Source organism: Falco naumanni, chromosome 1 (genome assembly GCF_017639655.2).
Source record: "Falco naumanni isolate bFalNau1 chromosome 1, bFalNau1.pat, whole genome shotgun sequence".
NCBI classification, from domain to species: domain Eukaryota; kingdom Metazoa; phylum Chordata; class Aves; order Falconiformes; family Falconidae; genus Falco; species Falco naumanni.
Window position 1 is genome coordinate 54,774,635 of NC_054054.1, and position 19,519 is coordinate 54,794,153.

The 19,519-nt window shown below is 40.3% G+C and overlaps 1 protein-coding gene across 12 annotated transcripts in view; it reads right to left on the reverse strand.

The window, feature by feature from the left end:
• Positions 1 to 19,519, reverse strand: part of APBB2 (amyloid beta precursor protein binding family B member 2) — a 190,667-nt gene that overhangs the window by 37,025 nt on the left and 134,123 nt on the right. For all 12 annotated transcript variants that reach the window (XM_040594575.1, XM_040594567.1, XM_040594547.1 and 9 more), the window contains 2 exons: positions 9,874 to 10,020; positions 6,191 to 6,318 (listed from right to left, as the gene is read on the reverse strand). In XM_040594575.1, the coding sequence (XP_040450509.1) occupies positions 6,191 to 6,318; positions 9,874 to 10,020 (275 nt within the window). The remainder of the gene's footprint in view (positions 1 to 6,190; positions 6,319 to 9,873; positions 10,021 to 19,519) is intronic.

The following is a 19,519-nucleotide window of genomic DNA, read 5'->3' on the forward strand; positions in this document are numbered from 1 at the left end:
TACATGATTCATCACTGTATGTTTTGTCCCTATTCCAAGGTTACAGGGACCAAGGGGAATAGGCAATATTGATTAATGGAGTCTCAGAATTTGAAGAGTTCAGCTGGAATTACACCTTCTTTGAAGGGTGTTATCTTTTCAGAAGAGCAGGTGCAAACACCATCTCAGTTTTAATTTATTTTCTGCTTCTCTTGACCATGTCTCTAATGCAGAAGAGAAAGTTTATTATTCATTATCTTGTACAGCTTGATAAGCTTCTCTCACAGAATCAGAGAAAGACTCCATCTCAGAGCACATTCAATCATCGCCTCAAAGGGAAGGCAATCCAGAAAGACCTCCCTGAACGATGCAGTTTATTACAAGCCACACTACATCACTGAAGCCTGATGCTGTGCTACTTGTACACAAAATATTTTCTGAAAAGACGAATGAGAAATTACAGATACACTGGGATATCCCAACCGCACTAAACTTGCATATATTGTCGATACTTACCTTAGCTTTTAACTGTCTAATCAAGGAAAGGTATCCCTCCTAAAATCTCATGTCCGTATGACAGGCATGCACTGGAGCTCAAGCCAGACAGTATCTGTAACTACATAGTCTCAGCTAGGAAATACAGACCGCAGTGCCGAGACAGGCACCTGACCTGCAGCACAGCTTCCACACTCCCCATCACCCCCTCTCTGTCCTCTAACAAACCAGTTCTCACCCAGCCACGTCACTATCCTTCCTAGCTTGACACACGCTCAAAACTTAAAAAGAAAACATGAAACCTACAGCAGCAGTTGTCACACGAGTGAAAATTTCCAATTCCAGGTGTCTAGAGAAAGGTTCCTAAATCTGCATTTAGACATCTAATTTTCAAAGATACTGAATATACAGAGATCCTGCGGCACACAGCATAGTGCACAGCGTAGGTGTTAAACACCTCAAACCAGGCCATTTTTATTTAGCTGTTGAAACAGCAAGACGGGATACCATTTTTAATTCACCGTATTCTGAAGAATCTCAGCCATCGCTTTACACCATTTCCTCCTCATTTTCTACAGATTTGTCCCATTTTCTCACTCATGTCACCCCAGTAGTTTTCTCAGCTCCTGCCCTAGCACCTCCTGAGATAACAGAGCTCAGGTCATTTCTGTTTTGTTGTTGGGACTTTCTTCTCTTCCAGCCTTACAGGATTATGTCCATCTAACTTGGGGTGTCTATTCATTTAGCTGCTCCCCCTTTCTGAGGCAGCTTGAGCCTCATCTTTGGTGTCCTACTTTCTTTAATCCAGTGGTCCTCTCTGCCCTCCTCCCCTTTTTGATTCCCAGCCTCATTTTATTCCCTAATACCAACTGCAGCAGAAAACCAGCAGCAGTTCAGAGCAGCAGGGCAACGGACATCCACGCAGATGCAGAGATCCTCACCACCACCACCTGACAAAACGGGCATTATTAGGGCAGAGGAGGGAGCAGAATGCTTTCACACTGTCTAGGCAGAAAGCCTACGATCAGAAAGCCCTAGTACCAGAGAATCTGCCCCTCTGTCATTTAATAACCAAGAGCAACTGTGCTCCCCCCCATCCTGCCAGGGAAACACATGGACTGTAGAGAAAAACCTGCACTATGAGGTGACAAAGCCGGTGGATGAACAAAGACACATGCTATGTGTTTTGCCCAACATGCCACATACCCACACCACCCAGTAACTAGTTCCACATTCAGTCCCATCAAAGCTGTCTCCTGAACCCACCTGCAGCCCTCCTGGTCACCTAACCCCTGAATTTTGCAGCTGGAATAGACTGCTGTTGTATGGAGACACCAGGAGAGAAAAAACTGATCTTGCAGGCAATTAGAAGCCCCATAGAGGTTTTAAAAGTTGAGGTAGACTTTGGATTGGAGGAACAGCAATGAATGTAAAGGAGGATTCAGGGAAATCTGCTAATGGAAACTCTTTCACAAAATTGATGGGCCATTACCTTTTCTCTCGACCTTGTTAGCAAGCTGCTCAGAAAGCAAAGGGCATGCACCAGCAGTCAAGAAGGAGAGACAAAACCCAACCTGAGGAATGATTAATGTACAGTCCTGCAGCTCTCAAGTAAAAAGAACAACCCTTGTATAGCTTCAGTAGGCTAATATTTTCCAACATGCTTTTAAAGCCCAGAAAAAAACACGTCACGGGTGGCTTGTTAAGAAGCAAACACAGCACTGACAATTATTCCCTGATATGCCTGTGATACCACATATCGTCCACGTGACAATGACCCTACTGATACTGAAATCAGTATTTAAGCAAGTGTGAGGACTTTTCTTATTTACAAATAATACTAAATGAATCGTCACAGCTCTGTTGTCAGTACAGCAGTAGAGGAAGATTTGTAGAGTACAGTGGAATTTACTTTTAAAAAGCACATGGTATTACCAAAGAAACCAAGTCTGCCAAAAGGTTGGACAGATACAGTACATTTGTTTTCCTTTAATGCCCATCTATACAGACCAAACATAGGAGCTCAGAGTCTACACATATACATGCATAACCATAAATTTGTGGGAACCTGCTTTTCTTCATGATTTTACGAAGGCGCTCCAGCCTTTCTTAAGCTCAAACATACTTTACTGACTGATTAATTGAAAACAAGGGATGCTACCTCTCGAAAGACAAAATCACCACACAGCTTAAGTAAAAAAAAACCAATGAAGCCTTTGCTTATCACACAACTGTTAAAAAAAGAAACTCTGGAGATCAGGATAATAGCGGAGGATATGGAGAGAGCAATTACAGCTTCCCAGAAGACATTTCTGCCCCAGGTGAGTTAGCAGATACATCCTCAGATTAAACTTTCATCAGCAGATCTCTGTATTTCATCAACTTTTCATTATGGCACAGCTTAGAAAAATCATATGGTCAGGTGTCATTAGAAAACCTCTTCATCTTCCAGAACAAAATCTACTACAAGTAGATAATAAAGTACTACAAGCAAAACACAGAGAAAAGTAGGACCTGCAGATTGTTATGGGGTTCAAATAGCTCAAAATCAAGGAAAATATAAATTTCTACAATATTTTAAAATTGAAACACTGCCTTTCACAAAAAATCCCATAAATTATACAGGCTCTTGGACCAGAAAATGTAGCTAATTAACAAAATTCATGTGCAACAACTTCTGGAACAGCTTAATCCCAGAAACCGGGATTTCATCCATTTCCTGGACAATTAATCCACCAAAGCAGCAATGCCATTCCCTCACTTTTCTCCGATGATGGCAAATTCATAATCATGGCAAGCTGCTTTTGCAAAAAGCGGATGGCTCTGATGTGTTTCATCTCAGGACCAATGTGTAATTTTACCAGGATGTGCCCAAGAACTGCACGATAATGTATACGTTAAAAGACATGCAGTGTCATTTCCAGCTCAACAATATGGTTTTCTCAGCTTGGATTCTCCTGTCACCAAATGCTTTTTGTGTGTGTGTTACTGCTTCTTCAGCAAATCCTACCGCATTTATGCTACCCTTCAAAGCGTGCTTCCTGTACTGAACCCCTCTACGCCCAAAACACACTGTACCTCTCATTACTCAGTCATAATTTTGTTCTTTCTGTTTGTCTTTTGGATCTTCTGCTATTTAGCATCACATGTAGTCTAACTTTACTTACAAATAACAGCTACACTGCTTTTCTTACAATCTCAATTTTTTTAAGTGGGTCAATAAAGCATTAAACGAGCTACACTTCAAAAAGAGTGGGCTTCAGTCCTGAAAGTCATTCTGGACACGAAATTTCTGTAAAAGCATCTATCAAAATTCTTACAAATGGCTAAGAATAGGAAAGGTCTGAAATCAAACTTCCTATGATGAAAAAAAACAAGTCCCATAATAAGTGGCTAAGAATGTTACTATGGCAGATGAAAAATTAAGGGTGGTTTTCATTGTGTGTTTATATACTGAACCTTCATTAAACTATTTCTTGCTGTTATTTACAGCAAACAATCAAGAAAAGTCATGCTCTCTAGGAACAAGAAATGACACTTTCAACTCAGAAAGGCCAACTGCTTCTTTGACAGTAGAAATATGAGAAAAGATTAGTTTATTTGCTCTGCCACATTCTCTGTACTGTCAGCGTCACAAATGAAATCTCAGGAAAACAGTAGAAGCAGCTTCTACCTTTTATAACCAAGAGGGAGAATACTGGGTTTGTTTTGGGTTTTTTTTGTTGTGTGGTTGGTTGGTTTGTTTTTTTTAAACTTGGACCTGTACTTCTCCCACATATTCCATAAGTATTTTTTTTTTCTTAGTAGAGACATGAGTTTCTGCAGAAGTGTCAACAGAACTGAAATTCATCTTTGGTCATGCCAACAGCGGGATCCGAAATGCTAGTTCTTGTGCCTTGTACATAGCTTTTGGTAAATGTCACAGAATACCATGACAGATCCATAGGTCAGAGCAGGCAGAACAGCCTGCACATACAACCTTTCCCACCAGCTCCTGTCCTACTGATGGGGCTTACGTTCATCTAGGAGAGTCTGCTATTGCCTCCCACCCCCAAATACATTCCACCAACAGCTTAGAACATTCTTGGTGCCACATGATTGCAAGAGGCATGTTTCTCTGAGATGTCCCCTTTCAACATCGATATTTGTACGACAAGTTCTGTCTTTAGGAGAACAAGGTACTCAGCCTGGAGAAATGTGACTCATCTTATTTTATAAACAACATAATGAAATGATTTTATTTCCCAAAGAAATGTAAATATTGAAAAAAAGAACTTCAAAAAATCAGCAAAAAGCAAAGCTGGCTTCCTTCACTCTGCACCACATTTAGGTGCCCCTTATGATGCTCCATTTATTTCCTGACCAAAGGAAACTACTACAAAATCTGACTTGACGGGAAATGTGCAATGCATTCATTTTCTGAGATGAACAAAGCACTGCAATGGTTTATTTATAAGAAGTTAAAACCTTTTTATTTCTCACCACTTCAAACTCGATTTGCCTCTTTTAGGTCTCTCAAAAAACTGTACCAATGGAAGTGAAAAACCCAACCATCAGTCATTTAAAGTAAGAAATTTAGAAAGATGGAATTGAGTCACCTTTTGTTTTGGAAATCATAGTCAGAGATAATCAGAAACCTGGGGGGGGGGGGGGGGGGGGGGGGGGGGGCAGGATTTTAAAAAAGTTACAGAAAATCTTTTATTGGGATTTTCCAGGTCCAAAAATGACATTTCCCATCAAAAGTCAGAGACAAAAACCCCCAAAACAACCTACTATTGCACATATCTCAATAATCATGCATGGAACTGAAAAGCAACAGCTTGTTAGCATTATTCAATCCTTACTACCCATGTGTCATGATGGGTACTGTGGGAAGATCCTAGAACTCAACATGAATGGCAATGTTTTTGATACATCAAAATGCTCAACGGACAGGGAGACAGCTCGCTGTCCTGCTCTAACAAGACACCTTCGCAACCCTGTTCCCACAGCAATGTTACACGACAAACAAGGATGCTACCAAAAGGCCATCAGTCAGGAAGGAAAACTAAGGAAAGGCCACCTCCAGGCCTTCAGCATGCATTTGTGGTTGCTCCCAACGGCAAGGAAGAACTTCAGCTCACAGGCAGGCAAGTTTCAGGGACAAACCTTAGTTTTCTGCAACACCCTAAGGAATTTTCTTGCATCAAGATCTTTAAGAAATAGTAAAGGCTTAAAACCATTACTTTTCTCTCAAACCAGCTTTTTCTTCCATCAAATCAAGTATCCCAATAAAGTACAAACTCATGTATACAGTCAGAGTGTAAGTAGTGCATTTAACTTGGACCAGCAGGAAGGCATCTTTTACATAGCCAGGAGACACATACTATGAGACATATTTGCAAACATGGTTTTATATTAAAAATATTATATATATCTGAAACAAAGTAATGTTGCATGTGCAGTTTTATGCACCTGGCTGAGTTGATCTGAAGGCTTGCTCAATACAGGTTTAGCAAAACCACATTAAAGTGACATGCTATGAAAAGCAGGGATTTTAAAAAGTAACACCAGCAAGAAAAAGAAGAATTTGGCCACCTTCTTCTAGCCCCTGGGACACAATTAATCAATCAAACGGATAGGTCTCATACCTATCTTGTTCCAGGTGTATGTATACTCTATATTAGCAGACAGAAATAGCACCAAGTCAAGAGGGATAAGGAGAGTGCAGACTCACCGGCCGTTGTCACGCCCCACACCCCAGACTCTGATGCTCACAATGGGCTGTGAATGAAGAACTGTGCGGTCCATGGGGTCAATCAGGTTCAGCATGTCATTTTCCAGTATAAGGTACATGTCTTTGCCCTGCAACTCCAGACAAAGTACAGTTACTCAGTGTGTCACCCTCTCAAACTGACTGGGATCAAGGTGTTATGCCTATGCTGTTTAGACCTGCATCCTCTTAATTTAATCTAAGTTTTGGGTTGTTCCAAGAGCGACTGAAAACAAATTCATTTACTTCTGGTATAAAAAAGATCTAAGATGGTACACTACTACTGTGTTTTAAAATGATCCCAATCACAAAAAGCTTTGATGTCTTTGAAGTGCAATGGTTTGCCTCATTCAACCCCAAGCTACTGAGTTATTCAGCAAATTATGTGTTTATCCTTTCTCCAGTAAATGCTTCCAAATATATGAGAAGTCACAAACTGTCTTGACAGTAAAAGCTTACATTAAAACCTCTACTCTTGAGGCAGAGTTTCTTCCTTCAAACAATGTGCTTCGCTTCCACAAACTTTAAGCAATGGGTCATGGGAACAGACAGCAATTTGTACATGTCAAAGGATTTAGAGGATACTCTTTGAAGAAAGATTAATTAAAGGGGAAAACCTGGCATTAAGACATGAACGTGAATTCTGCCAGTGACTGCAGAATCCTGGAGCCAGGATTTCTCCCTAATTCTTTTGGCATGTAAGAACAAGGAGAATGCTCTTTCCCCTTAGACGAAACAAATTTAGAGGCCATTTTCCTTTTGACGCTAATTCACAAATGCTCATCTTCCTCCTATGGCTAGCATTTGCAAAAGGTTTGCTGCCTCTTCCATCACATCTAATAGCTCTCTTCTCGGAGACTGTACACCTACGCTGCAGACCCTGAGAACCCACAGAAATGATCCTGGACCTATTGCTGAGAGGTAAGACAAGCTCCTGCTGAAAAGAAGAAGGTAGGAGCTATCAGCTAAATATAGAGAAATTTGTTTCCTCTCTATTGTGCCAGAATCTACAAATGAGCAGAAAGAATGAAAAGTCTCCGACCTCCTACTGACAAATGTTTCAGAAATGACCTTATACTTCACCTCAGCAACACAGAAACCCTCTTCCCGCTTGGTCACAGTGGCTCAAGTCTTAATGACGTCTAATTTTGTGTCTGTGTAAGACATACATTCTTGTGTCCCTGGGAGGGCCTGCTAGCAGGGTTTTCAGGCTAGGCAGCAAGGGGCAGGCACTGCCAATCACCTCTCCCACCCCCAAATCTCCTAACAGGGATTCAAAGGGGAGCTGTGACACGGAGCTGTCAGCACAAGCGCTGAGAGGGGTGCAGGAGCAGTAGGAGACACAGGCTGGTACATGCGATGCCAACACAAGAATGTTCTGCCTGATGGAAAAAGTACAGTGGTGGCCAAGATGCAAGGCTGAATATATAGGCTGCTCCTAGAGAAGCAGAAACAGATGTAGCTGCAATAACCATGTATGTAAATGGGGTGAATCGGCAACAATGAGCTGCTTGTGGCATACAGAAAAAGAAACATGGGAAATAAAACACAAAAGCCAGGCCAACACCAGGCAGACCAACATGATGAAGGAAACCAAACAGAAAACAGAGTCATCACAAAGAAAAAAGGTGAGAAATTTGCTTGGAGGTCAGAAGCAGTAAACAGAGTATGTGAAGAATGTTACCAAGTGTCACAAAGATTGCTTTTGGACCCATTTTCTACTTATATATTTGTTCCAGAAGGAAATTATTACAAGAAGGTAAAAGCTGTTCATCATGCAAAATACACTGGGATTAGGGTAATAAAACTGAATCCAAATTAGCTGGAAAAGATTGGAGAATGGGCAGATAAGCAACATAAGTCACAGGAAATTATCCTTGCAATGCTCAAGGGATAGCTTGGCTGCAGCCAGAAGCAATATATTTTGCTAAGTTTTGTTGCCTTATTATACAAAAGCTATTTTAGAGATGAAAACACTGCACAGGGCAAGAAGAAATGATTTAGACAGACTGGGAGCTTGAACATAGGCCTCTGAACTGCTGAACAGCTGCAGAGACCCGACAGTCCAAGATGAGGAAGGGGAACAGCCACGCAGGGAAAGTGAATGAAGGCAAGACAGGCTCAACCCCAGCAGCCTTTACACATGTGTTACACATGGTGGTATACAGGTCAATGGCAAAAATGTATCTTTTCTGTGTAAGTGATTTTGTAATGCACAGGACTATAATGCATAGGGAAGTAGCAACACCAACAGGTGAGTTGTGTTTTCCTTCTTAGATTTTACAGAACCCTGGAAATGAGAAACTTACAGGGAATTTCTTTTGGAGGGGAACGAAGGGCATAAAACCCCACATTAAAGCCAGTGGCAAAGCTTCTGCAGGACCAGGATTTTACCCAAAGTGTAGGGTTCTTTATATTTTGTTTTGCGCTTTTAAATGATGAAAACGTGGGGATGATCATAGCCAGGACACTCTACTTAAGCCTTAGACTGTAACAGTAACTTGGGAGATTGATATTTTTCCTTAAATTTTCACTGAAACAGACAAATCTTTCTTTTAATTTCTCTTCTGTTTAGCAGTGCCGTTTTGTTTAGGTGACACAAGATGAATTACAACATTCACTCTTACATTGCTTTTGCATTCAGATCTTGTGTAGTACATCCACATTAGTGTAACCCTCCTGAAAATATGTCAGCAGAGAGGTAGAGTAAGATTTGGCTGAAGTTTAAGTTGTTCCATGAACAATCAAATAACGAAGATGGTTTTCTATGGGTTTGTCTCTTATGTCCTCTCTATGTCCCAGCATTATAACCCCACCTGTTCCTTTCTTGTTTCACTGACTGATCCCTCCACACCTTCCACTTCTTCATCTTTCCCCAACACACCTGTTTTCTACACAACACCTCAGGCTTCTTTCACATTTCACATCCCTGAGCTCCCACAGCGTTATCCTGCCTTTGCTGCCAATTCAGAAGCTTGCATGGTTCTATCGATGAAGGTGTACTGACCCATCAGCAAACTAAGAAAGAAGAGAGCTTGGCTCTGTTTTCCCCTCAGCGAGTGGGAATTTGGCATCCTTCAAAACTGGATGACACTGGTGAACAGATTCAAGGTTTATTGAAGAGGAACCAACAGACAGACTGATGACATAAAAATAATTTCCTTCTGAACACTGATAAAATAATCATCTTAAAATAAGCCATCTGTCCATCAGTCTCAAACTTCTCATGCATTTCAGAAGCACAAGCCACACCAGTCTGGGCTTCCTGAAAGCCCTTTTGTCACTGGGAAACCTGTGAAAATGCTGTTGCAAAACACCACCCTCAAACCTCTGGTCAGGAGAAAGACTTCTGCCGATTTCAACAGTTTGGCCTGTGTGTCCCCAGCACTGGTATTGCACAGGCATGTACTAGCACAGATGTAAACATGAAGGCAAGATCTTTGTAGCATCTGCTGTCCTGAGAAGTTTGGCACAAAAATGTCAACGCTTTCCTTGAACCCTTATATATTTTTTGGCAGTACCAGCTGGGATAGGGAAATCCCAAACACACAGCATGGATATATTTGTCTACACGGTTGTTCTTTCAAGACGTTTCATGGCACGAGAGGCATGTTACAAGAGGCGTTACAAGTTCACCCTGTTCTTACCTCTCCCCAAATGCCAACAGTATCTCTGATGTCATTTTTACAGTACGAGAGTTGTCTGATGCAATTGTTCACAGCAACGCTGCTTTTTCCAGGAGCCAGATCTTCTTCTGCCATTTCCACCCAGCCCAGAGATCGTACAGCAAAGCACTAAAAAGAAATCAGAAAATATCTGAACATGTATTGGGATACACAACACGCTCCTGTATCCAGCTATGGAAACCTTGTCATGCAACAGAGACTGGAAAGTTAAGGTTAAAGATCCCCAGCTAAAAAGGGAACAAAATCAAGGCCTTGTAGACGAGCTTATGCTCAAAGATAAGTAAATTAAAATATAATTTGAGAATGGCAAGGTAAAAACATTTGAAGGAACAAAGAACAACACATGACTTGCCAGGAAAAGTATCTGTGGAGGTAACAGTAATGCTTTATAAAAAAAAGATTTTGTTAATATGAAGAAGGCAACAAGGGAGCAGCAAGTAGTAGGGGGACACAAACACAGAGAAATAAAGGAAAAAGCACAACCACAGATACAGTGGAACTGAAGTTTTAGCTAGTATCTAGAGCCTCACTGCCTGGCTTTTAACTAGAAAATTAAGTTCTTTTGTGGATTACAGCAATCATTTCTAGGGTAAATTTAACTAAGGTAGCAAATAATAAAAAATTCAAAGCATTAACAAAAAGATAAGCTATCATAAGAGGAAAGCAGACTTTTTCTAGAAGAAATTAAAAATGACCTTTAAAATAAAACAATCTAATTATACTTTTTTTTTAGCAGAAGGCTGTTTAGCCAACCAGAGCGCTCAGTTGGCAGAACAAGCCAAGGCAACATTACTTTGCACATATGGTGCTTTTTGCAAACAAAACAAAATGGGAGAAATTGAATGGCACCACCTCTGCCCTACATTTACTAGGTAGGGAATGAAAAACTTTAATTCTGAAAAAAACCCTGCGCATTTGCTCTCAGGCTTTACAGTGGGTGAAACACAGACCTCACATTAAGTCAATGGGAGTTTGTCTATGAGAACAGAAGAGACCTATGCCCAGAGAACATTATGGGCATCTCAATCTCAAATGGCAATGCACCACCAACGAGGGATGCACAGCAGACTTACTGTGAGACAGTAAGACATATAGACACACCAAACATTTAAGGTCACCTCTAAAGGCTCCTGAACGACCTCACAGCAAATCCCTGCTATCTTCTAGGTACTTAATATGGCAACTGAACACTGCCAAATCAAATTCCATCCCATCTCTGAGCTCTGGTCTCCCTGTGACTCTCTGCTTGAGTCAGTCTTTATAGTGCACCAGCACTGACACGAAGTTGCACTCACTTCCTACATCCAAATCCTCTTTGCTGCTAACCATGGTGCTGTTTACAGAGGTGCAGGATTCAGGAGGCACAAGTTCCAAAAGAAGTGGTGAGACAATTCACAATTAATAACTGAAAATCTGCCATCGTGTAACATATCTGTTCTTTCACCGTGAGCCTCCCCTTGCCAAGATGAATCACGTATTGACATCAATTAGTACCCATTCCTTGGTACCCTGCTGGCTTCAGTGTTACTCATACGTACCTTCCGAAACCTTATGCTGCCCTGAAATACTGTGTTCTGGCAAACTGACTTGCAATTGTTTCAGTCAGTCCAGTTCCCTGGTAGGTACTCAGCACAATATGGACCCTGCAAGGACCAACACTCACTGTCCAGTGCTGCTGCCTCGTGCCACAGAGCTTTTTCTGCTGTCAGCAGCGTCCTGCAGGTCCTTGGGAAAGCAGGCAGTGATCCTGGGAGCTGCTGAGAGGAAGCCATCACCCGTGACTGCTAGGAGCCTCGCTGCCTCCAGCAGGACCCTGCCCACACAGGCATGCAGCCCAAGAGCAGCAACAGCAGGTCCATGCTGGAGTTCCCAATTAATCCTTCTTCTTGAGATGCAGTAAATAAATCAGCTTCAGAGTTCAAAAGCGGACACTGAATATTCATTTGCTGCCTTCTAAAAACTGCTGTGAAGTCAGTGAGCATGTCAAGCTCACACACCATCGCTGGTATGCCGTTCGGGAACCACTGTCCTCAGAAAAAGACCCCAAAACACCAAGGTATTTTAAATATGCATAGTACGTCAACTTTGTCCAACTAAGGGAGGAATAAAATCTACCAGTGGGTAAAAAGATTAATGAGTTTCTCCCTCTTTCCCTTTAAAACGTCTCTCCTCCTTCAGTTTACACAATGCACTCATCAAGCCTATTTTGCCAAGCCAAAACCCCAGCCCGAGAGCCTGCCCCTTGTACCTCTGGTACCTACTCCAACAATTCAGTACTGACGCATCTCATCTATGGCATCACACAGCAAATACACTCCGCAAATCGTGTGAAACCCTTTAGTGAGAGTGGGTAAAAAATTAAAGCCTCTCATGCCTCCAGATTTTTGGTGGATTTTTTTTTCCCTTCACAAACAAGGAAACTAATACGCAAATTCTCCTATGCTGCTGCTTCCTGACCCAGCTCTGCTGGAAACCCACCAAAGTGCTGACTTTCAGATTTTAAAGGAAGATAAAGGAGAATGTGAAAGAGGAAACAAAGGAAGGGTCACCACTCAGGGGTGCTCTTCACTTTAGAGCTACACAAGATACTAAAATATCCAATTTTTTGCAATTATTAAGGTCACCTAATCTCAAGATTGCAGAATTGGTTTTGGCACATCAGATGCTCGTGAATCTTGCTGAAAGTGCTGCAGTGCCCATTGGGGTATTAAATATTTATCTTTGCAAGCCTTTAAAATACTGACTATTGCAGTGCCAGAAGAAAGGGTGGGTTGTTTTTTTTTTTTTTTTTTTTTTTTTTACAATAATTTCAATATTAAATTAAATAACAGAATACTGGCAGAAAGAAAAATTTTCTAGATCACCTTAAGAGAGATGAACTAAATATATACAGTAAGTATATTGTTTCGTCACTACTCTTTGTATCTCAACATCTGCAATTTATTCGCTCATTTCTGAACACAATGATATAGTCCTTGCACTGAGCAGAATATATGTTAAGGCGGCAAAAAAATGGTGAAAGACAATCAGTTCAAGTTCACAGCAGGTAAATCTCTTATCAGTGAAGATGGTGAACTGTTTTGGTATTTTTTTCCTGGCAATTTTTATTCAGTGTTTAAAATTCTTCACTGGTAACACCCACCGTATTTCTTTCCCTTTTCAGTCATGACAGTAGAGCGAGCTGAATGGAACACTCTTGTCCATGCCACATACTTCACTCCATGTGAAGGGCTTGGCTTCCTTCCCTGCTTCCATTCCTTATCAGTGCTTCCAAGCCTGGTCTATATGAGAAACCTTGTTGGCTTCTGACACCTGGCAAGTTGTTATTTGTGTGCTTTACAAGCCCTTAGCATAACCAAAATAAAATGCTTCAGAACAGCTTCACCAATACAAACCAATTTCCTGAAGACTCATTGCAAACAAAAAACCCTCTCAATAAAACCCAGAATGACTCAACACCCCTCTCACAAGGCAACACACGTACCTGAGTATACACACATACAAAAAATGTTCTTTTGCTCAAAATACACATAAAGACCAAAAAACTTGCACTTCTTGATCAGCTGAACAGACATGCTGGCATGACTCAGAAGTGATGGCAGACCTTCACACAGATTTCAGTGCTAGAAAATATGAGGACTCAGAGTAACGTGTAACACATACCATGGTTCATTCATCATCAGTATCACGCGAATGTGTACACACACACCTACGGTGTGGGGGAGCGGTCGAAGTGTGTGAATGCATGCCTGTGTGCCCTTCTCTCTGCATATTGCCAGAAACTGTAGTATAAAAGATCCACTTCATGTTTTATTGTTGGTGGGTTTCCCCCCCTTAATTATTTGACTCAGAGGTTCTCTTTAAAACAAAACAGTGCAAAAAAGAGCAGAAACAAACCACCTAGTGTCTCAAATCAGGTATGACCTAATTCTTAAACCAGGGCCAGCTGAACTAGCCACAACAGCAGAATTGATTAGTTCTCCAGCACACCAAGACAGCATCACGGTTCCCTGGCTCCCACCAATGATACTTACTAGCCAAGAGACAAAGTGCTTGCTTTGACCTGAAAGAGCTTTGCTAATGCACCCTCTTTTCTCCTGGAACTAACATCTAGAGTCAAATTAAGTCAAGCTGAAAACCAGAATGCAGCTCTCCTTGACTAGGAGTCTATCAGCTCCATAAAACAGACATTCCTAGTAATGCCTGCTGGTTAAGTACCTCTATTTGAAGCTCACAGATAATTTCTGCCAAATCTGATTATTGGCCCATCATAATTTCAAAGTAATCCAGATGCCAATTTTTGGCTTACATTAGTCTACTTTCTTTTCTCCGTTTGAGAATAAATAAATAACCCTTGTATCATGTCATATATTATTAGTATTAACTTACAAGATAAAAATCTTAAAGAGTTTTCTGTGCCTGGTCAGGCCCTCTGCTTTATCTGAAAATCAAAACCCTAAAAAGGATGATTTGAATAACAATATCTGAACATGATTTTCCTATCTGCTTGTCCCCAGACTCTTTCCAAGAGCTGGCAAAGAAAACCAGGTTTGAAATAGAACAAAGCAAGTTGACAATACAGCAGGATGAAAGAGATTTAGGAATCATATTCTGTATTTGTATCATTGCTGTTTGGGATTGGGAAGATCAAGGATACTATCACAAACACGGTATGTCTGAGAAGTAAATGAAAAAATCTCACTTAAACCATGGTATGTCAATAATCTTGTATTTTCATCTCGACTGGAGCCTTCACGTTTCCTGCTAGGCTACACAAGACATTGTGCAAAGAAAACTTAGGGAAAAACAACAACCTTATCACAGGCCGGCCCATGAAAAGACAGGTGAACAGAAATGAAAACTGCTCAGTTTTAGAGTTCTGGGAAACATATTTTTGCGTGGCTGTAAATCCAATTAATGTTTCAGGGTAGCCATCTGTAGTCAGAGCCAAACTCATAAATGCTGTAATCCAAACTGTAAAAAGCTGTAAACCTCCCTCGCAGTGCAGTTCTGATCTAATCACATCACCTAAAGCTGAGGAGCTTTAGGTTTGAAGGAATGAATGAACCATGCATGGATCACGCTTCTGCTCTTCAGCATTGCCAAACATTCACCATAGGGTAGGGTTCTGCAACTCTTCCAAGAGGAATTCCAGAAGAAGCTTTGACAGAAACGCAGATCCGTGACAAATCTCTGCAGGCAAGGATATGCCACACCCTAGCTGTTGTGTCATGTAGTACTAAGCATGTACCTTTAAAAATGTTTAAAATAAAATAATCAAGAAAACCAAAGTAAATACAATCCCCTACTAGGCAGAGGGCAAGAGACAAATTACACATGACTGATGGCAGAGTAGTATTGGAAACTGGATGGATCATAAGGACATGGGTAGAAAAGATCCCATTACAGGGTGAAAATTGATTAGAACATCAGTTTGAGAAAAACAAACGTTACAAAACCATGGACTAATTGTTCTTCAGCTCACACAGCTGTTGGTATCCACTACAAACATCTACATTAGAGTATGTTAGCCTTGATGATCTAAATCTGTGCTACTACTTTCTTCTCTACTTCTGAGCCTACAGGACTTGGTTTTGAGCAGTTTCCCTTTGTTTCCCTTAATGTTTTTCCCTTTTAAAGGTTATATCTGTCTGCAGACATACGTAAATCATTACAGTATTTAATAAGGCTTTTTATCACAGACCACTGAGCAGGCTTGTGCCTGAGACACAGCATGTAGGTCACATAATTAACTGTTTCTTATGCAGCCAACACAATTTTGGAAATTCCACTTACATTTTCTTTAACAGTTTTAAAATAAAACAAACTATCATATTGTTTTATGCTTTGGCAGATCAATTATCATAAAATATAGCCTCTATTCCAAGAAAGAAGTATATTCCAGTATATTTGCACACTACACATCAAAAAGCTTGCGTTGATTCCAGATGAAAATATTGGAGATGATCAAAGCTAAACTGAGTATCAAAAGAATAAAGAGATCTTATGCAATTAGTGAACAACCACTTTCATTTAATTGACATGAATAGACTGCAATGCATCTATTTTCTCAAAAAAATACTGACAGTTACCACATAAAAATTCTTAGTTACAAAAAAATTCAAAATGCAGAATCATAAACATACTAATAAGATTTTTTAACATTTCCAGCTTTCTGCTGCAGTTCATGTTGTTTTATGTGAACTGCTGAAAATGTGCATGCAATACAAAAATAAGCACCCAGATACTCAGGTCACAACAGAATTCAGAAATCCACTAACAATTGCAATTTCAAGTAGATGGTTATAAACTAAACTTCTGTGGAATAAAATACAAGGGCTTCAGAAATACTGTAAAATACTCAATATATTAGTTCTCTAGAGCAGGTCAATACTGAACTTTCTGCTCTGAGAGTCCCTTACTCATTCTCTAAGACACTAGAGTTTCATTTTTTCCAGACTCACAGACTCCAATGTGTAGGATGACAGAAGTCCCTCTGAGTTTAACGCTTCTGTCTCAGTGGTTCCTATTGACTCACAGCCAGAGGTCAGATATGCTCTATCACGGCAAGAAAATGTTGGAGGACTATTGTGCTGGTTCAAGATTTTTTGAATCCCAATTTCTTATTCATTACTATATTTCTGAATCAAGTAAAAAATTTAGCCAGTTGAGCAAAAAATGGAATGGACACTATTATTCTCTACTAATACCTTTTTGCTGAATATAATTCTTAAGAAATTAAAATCACTTTATTCTTTTGTCCAGTCTTCTCACTAAATAGGCTTTGATTTTAGATGCTTTGCAGATACCTTGACTTCACATCCTAAAGGGATGGGTTTATGGACTTTGCTTTGAGCTAAGGGTGTTTTGGGCTCCATTTTAATACAGCGAAATAATAAAAAAAAATAATGCTTCCTCAGTGAAGAAAAGGCATTCATATTATTCACCAGAAACCGATAAAGGATGATAGTTGCAATGATGCTCAAATCAGGGTCTGTCTTGAAGAATAACTGAAATGTTTGGATAACTCAAGCAGATTTCCTTATACTGCAACACACAAAAATTACACCAATAAATACACGTATGCTTTTTTGTCAGTAAAGACAAACCCTGCAGGAGTTTACAGGGCATGACAGAATGTGTGCATTCATTTCTTAATAACTAATGCTCTGCACTTGTTAACTTTGACCTTAAATACTGTATTTTTCTGATGTGGGTTCTTCTGCAGGCTGCTAGATGTAAGTGGTCTAATGCAGTCAGCAGCACTTTATTTAGGACTGTGGCGCATAATTTCAAAGGCAATATGCATGATGATGTCCAACTTAAAACACCTCTAGGTGAACTCCTGACCTTACTGAATCAATGGAGAAAAATCTTCTGTCTTCACCAAGTCAGGACTTCATTTCTCTTTAGAAGCAACATCATTAAGAGTAATTTGTTTTCGCAGAAATTACGTTTACAACAGGATCCAAAGTCAATGAAGTTAAATCACTGCTGATAGATTCCTACTCTTTTAAAAAGATTCAAAGAAACATGAACCCTGAGTCCAGAAATCTTGAGCCCTGCTGGGCCTCCCACCTTTGAGGACCCACTTACTGTCTCACTGCCTCCTCACAGCACTGCAGAGACCACCTTCAAGCATATGGAAAAATGAATAATGCATACTCATGTAAAAGCAACATGGCATTATGATGCACTGCAAATCTCATTGATTTTGATCTCTTAAGAAGTATTTATTACCTTCAACTCTCTTTTCTCTTTGACAAAATGCAGGAAACTTTGGCAAGGAAGACTTCTGGGTTTTTCTGAAGTGAAGTTTAGAGCTAAAACTAATACCAAAATAAATACACGTACTGGCTAGAGCTATCTAAATATTGCTCTGTCATTAAACACAATGTTCCATTTTAATTGATTTTTAAATTAACTTCCTCCATAAATGTACATTTCAGCAGGTCCACAATGGACAAACAACCCAGCAAGCTTCTACCATGCCGTTTTCAAACTGTGTATATACTATATATAAATATATATTATATATATATACACAAATGCACACTGTGCTTTTTTCATTAAAAATCTCTGCAATGAAATGGTAAATTTTGAGACATTACAGATTAGAACAGGCTATTTTCTTGAGCCACCCTAAACTGTCAAGCTAATGTAAATGATTGAAGAGAAATCTAAAAATATTATCTGATCAGTTCATGTTGTAGCAGCAAGATAATGAACAGACATTCAAGAGTCAGTTCACGATCACCAGGCCATTCTAAACCTGGAGCTGACAGAGGCTATATATTCTTTCAGAGGTGAAACGGTTAGTCTCCAGTGCCGGGTACGAAGGGCTGCAAGCTGTGATTACCTATGCAGTCTATTAGCAAAGATGCCAGCAAGCTGATGGGAAGATCTGCCAGCAATATCAGCAGAGGCTGAGTTTAAAAATTGGGAGCTGCCTGCGCACCAAATCCACTGGTCTGCAGAATGGCAACAGGAGCTTTTTGCCTGTGGGACATCAATCTTATGAGGACTGCTTCTTCCACCAGTGTCTATCCACTCCTGTGGACTCCTTCATCAATTATAGATGTGCTGGCCCAGAAATAATTTACTGTTCAGCATGATGAAACAGTGAATAAATTGTGATTAAAAACAAAAATAAGAAACATCAAAATATTAGGAAGTGCAGATTCTTCCAAGGGGGGAAAAAAAATCTCTTAGACCAGCAGCTAAGTTTTTCTCGTGTTTTGCTCAACCATGTTTTGTTGAGCCATACACAGACCCCAGCCAAGAAAAACTGCACCACGCACCTCCATAAGAAACAGTACTGAAGATAAAACAGGCACTTCGAACTGGTGAAGCAATAGAAAACTTGTCTTAAACAGCCATTACAAAAAGAAACATCATAATTAAAAAAAAATAAGTAGATCAGATATATTCATGTTTTCTCACACACAGCCAGCACCTCCTGTTGGAGTAGCCACGATTTTAACAGCACTGTTTCACTTTGGAAACGGCTTACTGTTACTCAGAGGCCACAGTAGCACATTCAGAGCCCCACAGCTGTGATTTCAGCTCTGGCACTTCTGTGATTTCTTGCCCAGCTGGCAGCCAGGGAAGCCACCTCCCCACGGAGGGTGGGGGACAGCAGTCACTGGCGTGCACCTGAACTGCTCATGCAACTGGCACTCGTGGCACTCACTGCTTCAAGTGAAAAGCGTGACCAACACAGCTCCAATTCACATCATTTATCCTCCTGTAATGTAATTACTATCTATGTTCTTACTACTCCAACAATTCCTGGCCAACAGACGTGTGGCAGACTAGTTCACTGTCAACGCTAGAACTTTACAGACCAAAAAGATATTTTGATTTGAAACAAAAGGGCTCCTGTATTTTATGTTCTCTCTCCAAACCCTGTAGAAATCTAGCAGCCCAATATAAACTTCTTGTACAGTATATCTTAATAAAGCAAATACTGATAATGCCTCCAAATTCAAGACATAATTATTGCATTACAAACCTGGAAATTAATGGTACATTTTAAAGCAGTTTCTATTCTCTTTCACATGAGGAATGGCATTGTGATGTATTTTTCTAAGGAAGGCTACAAGTA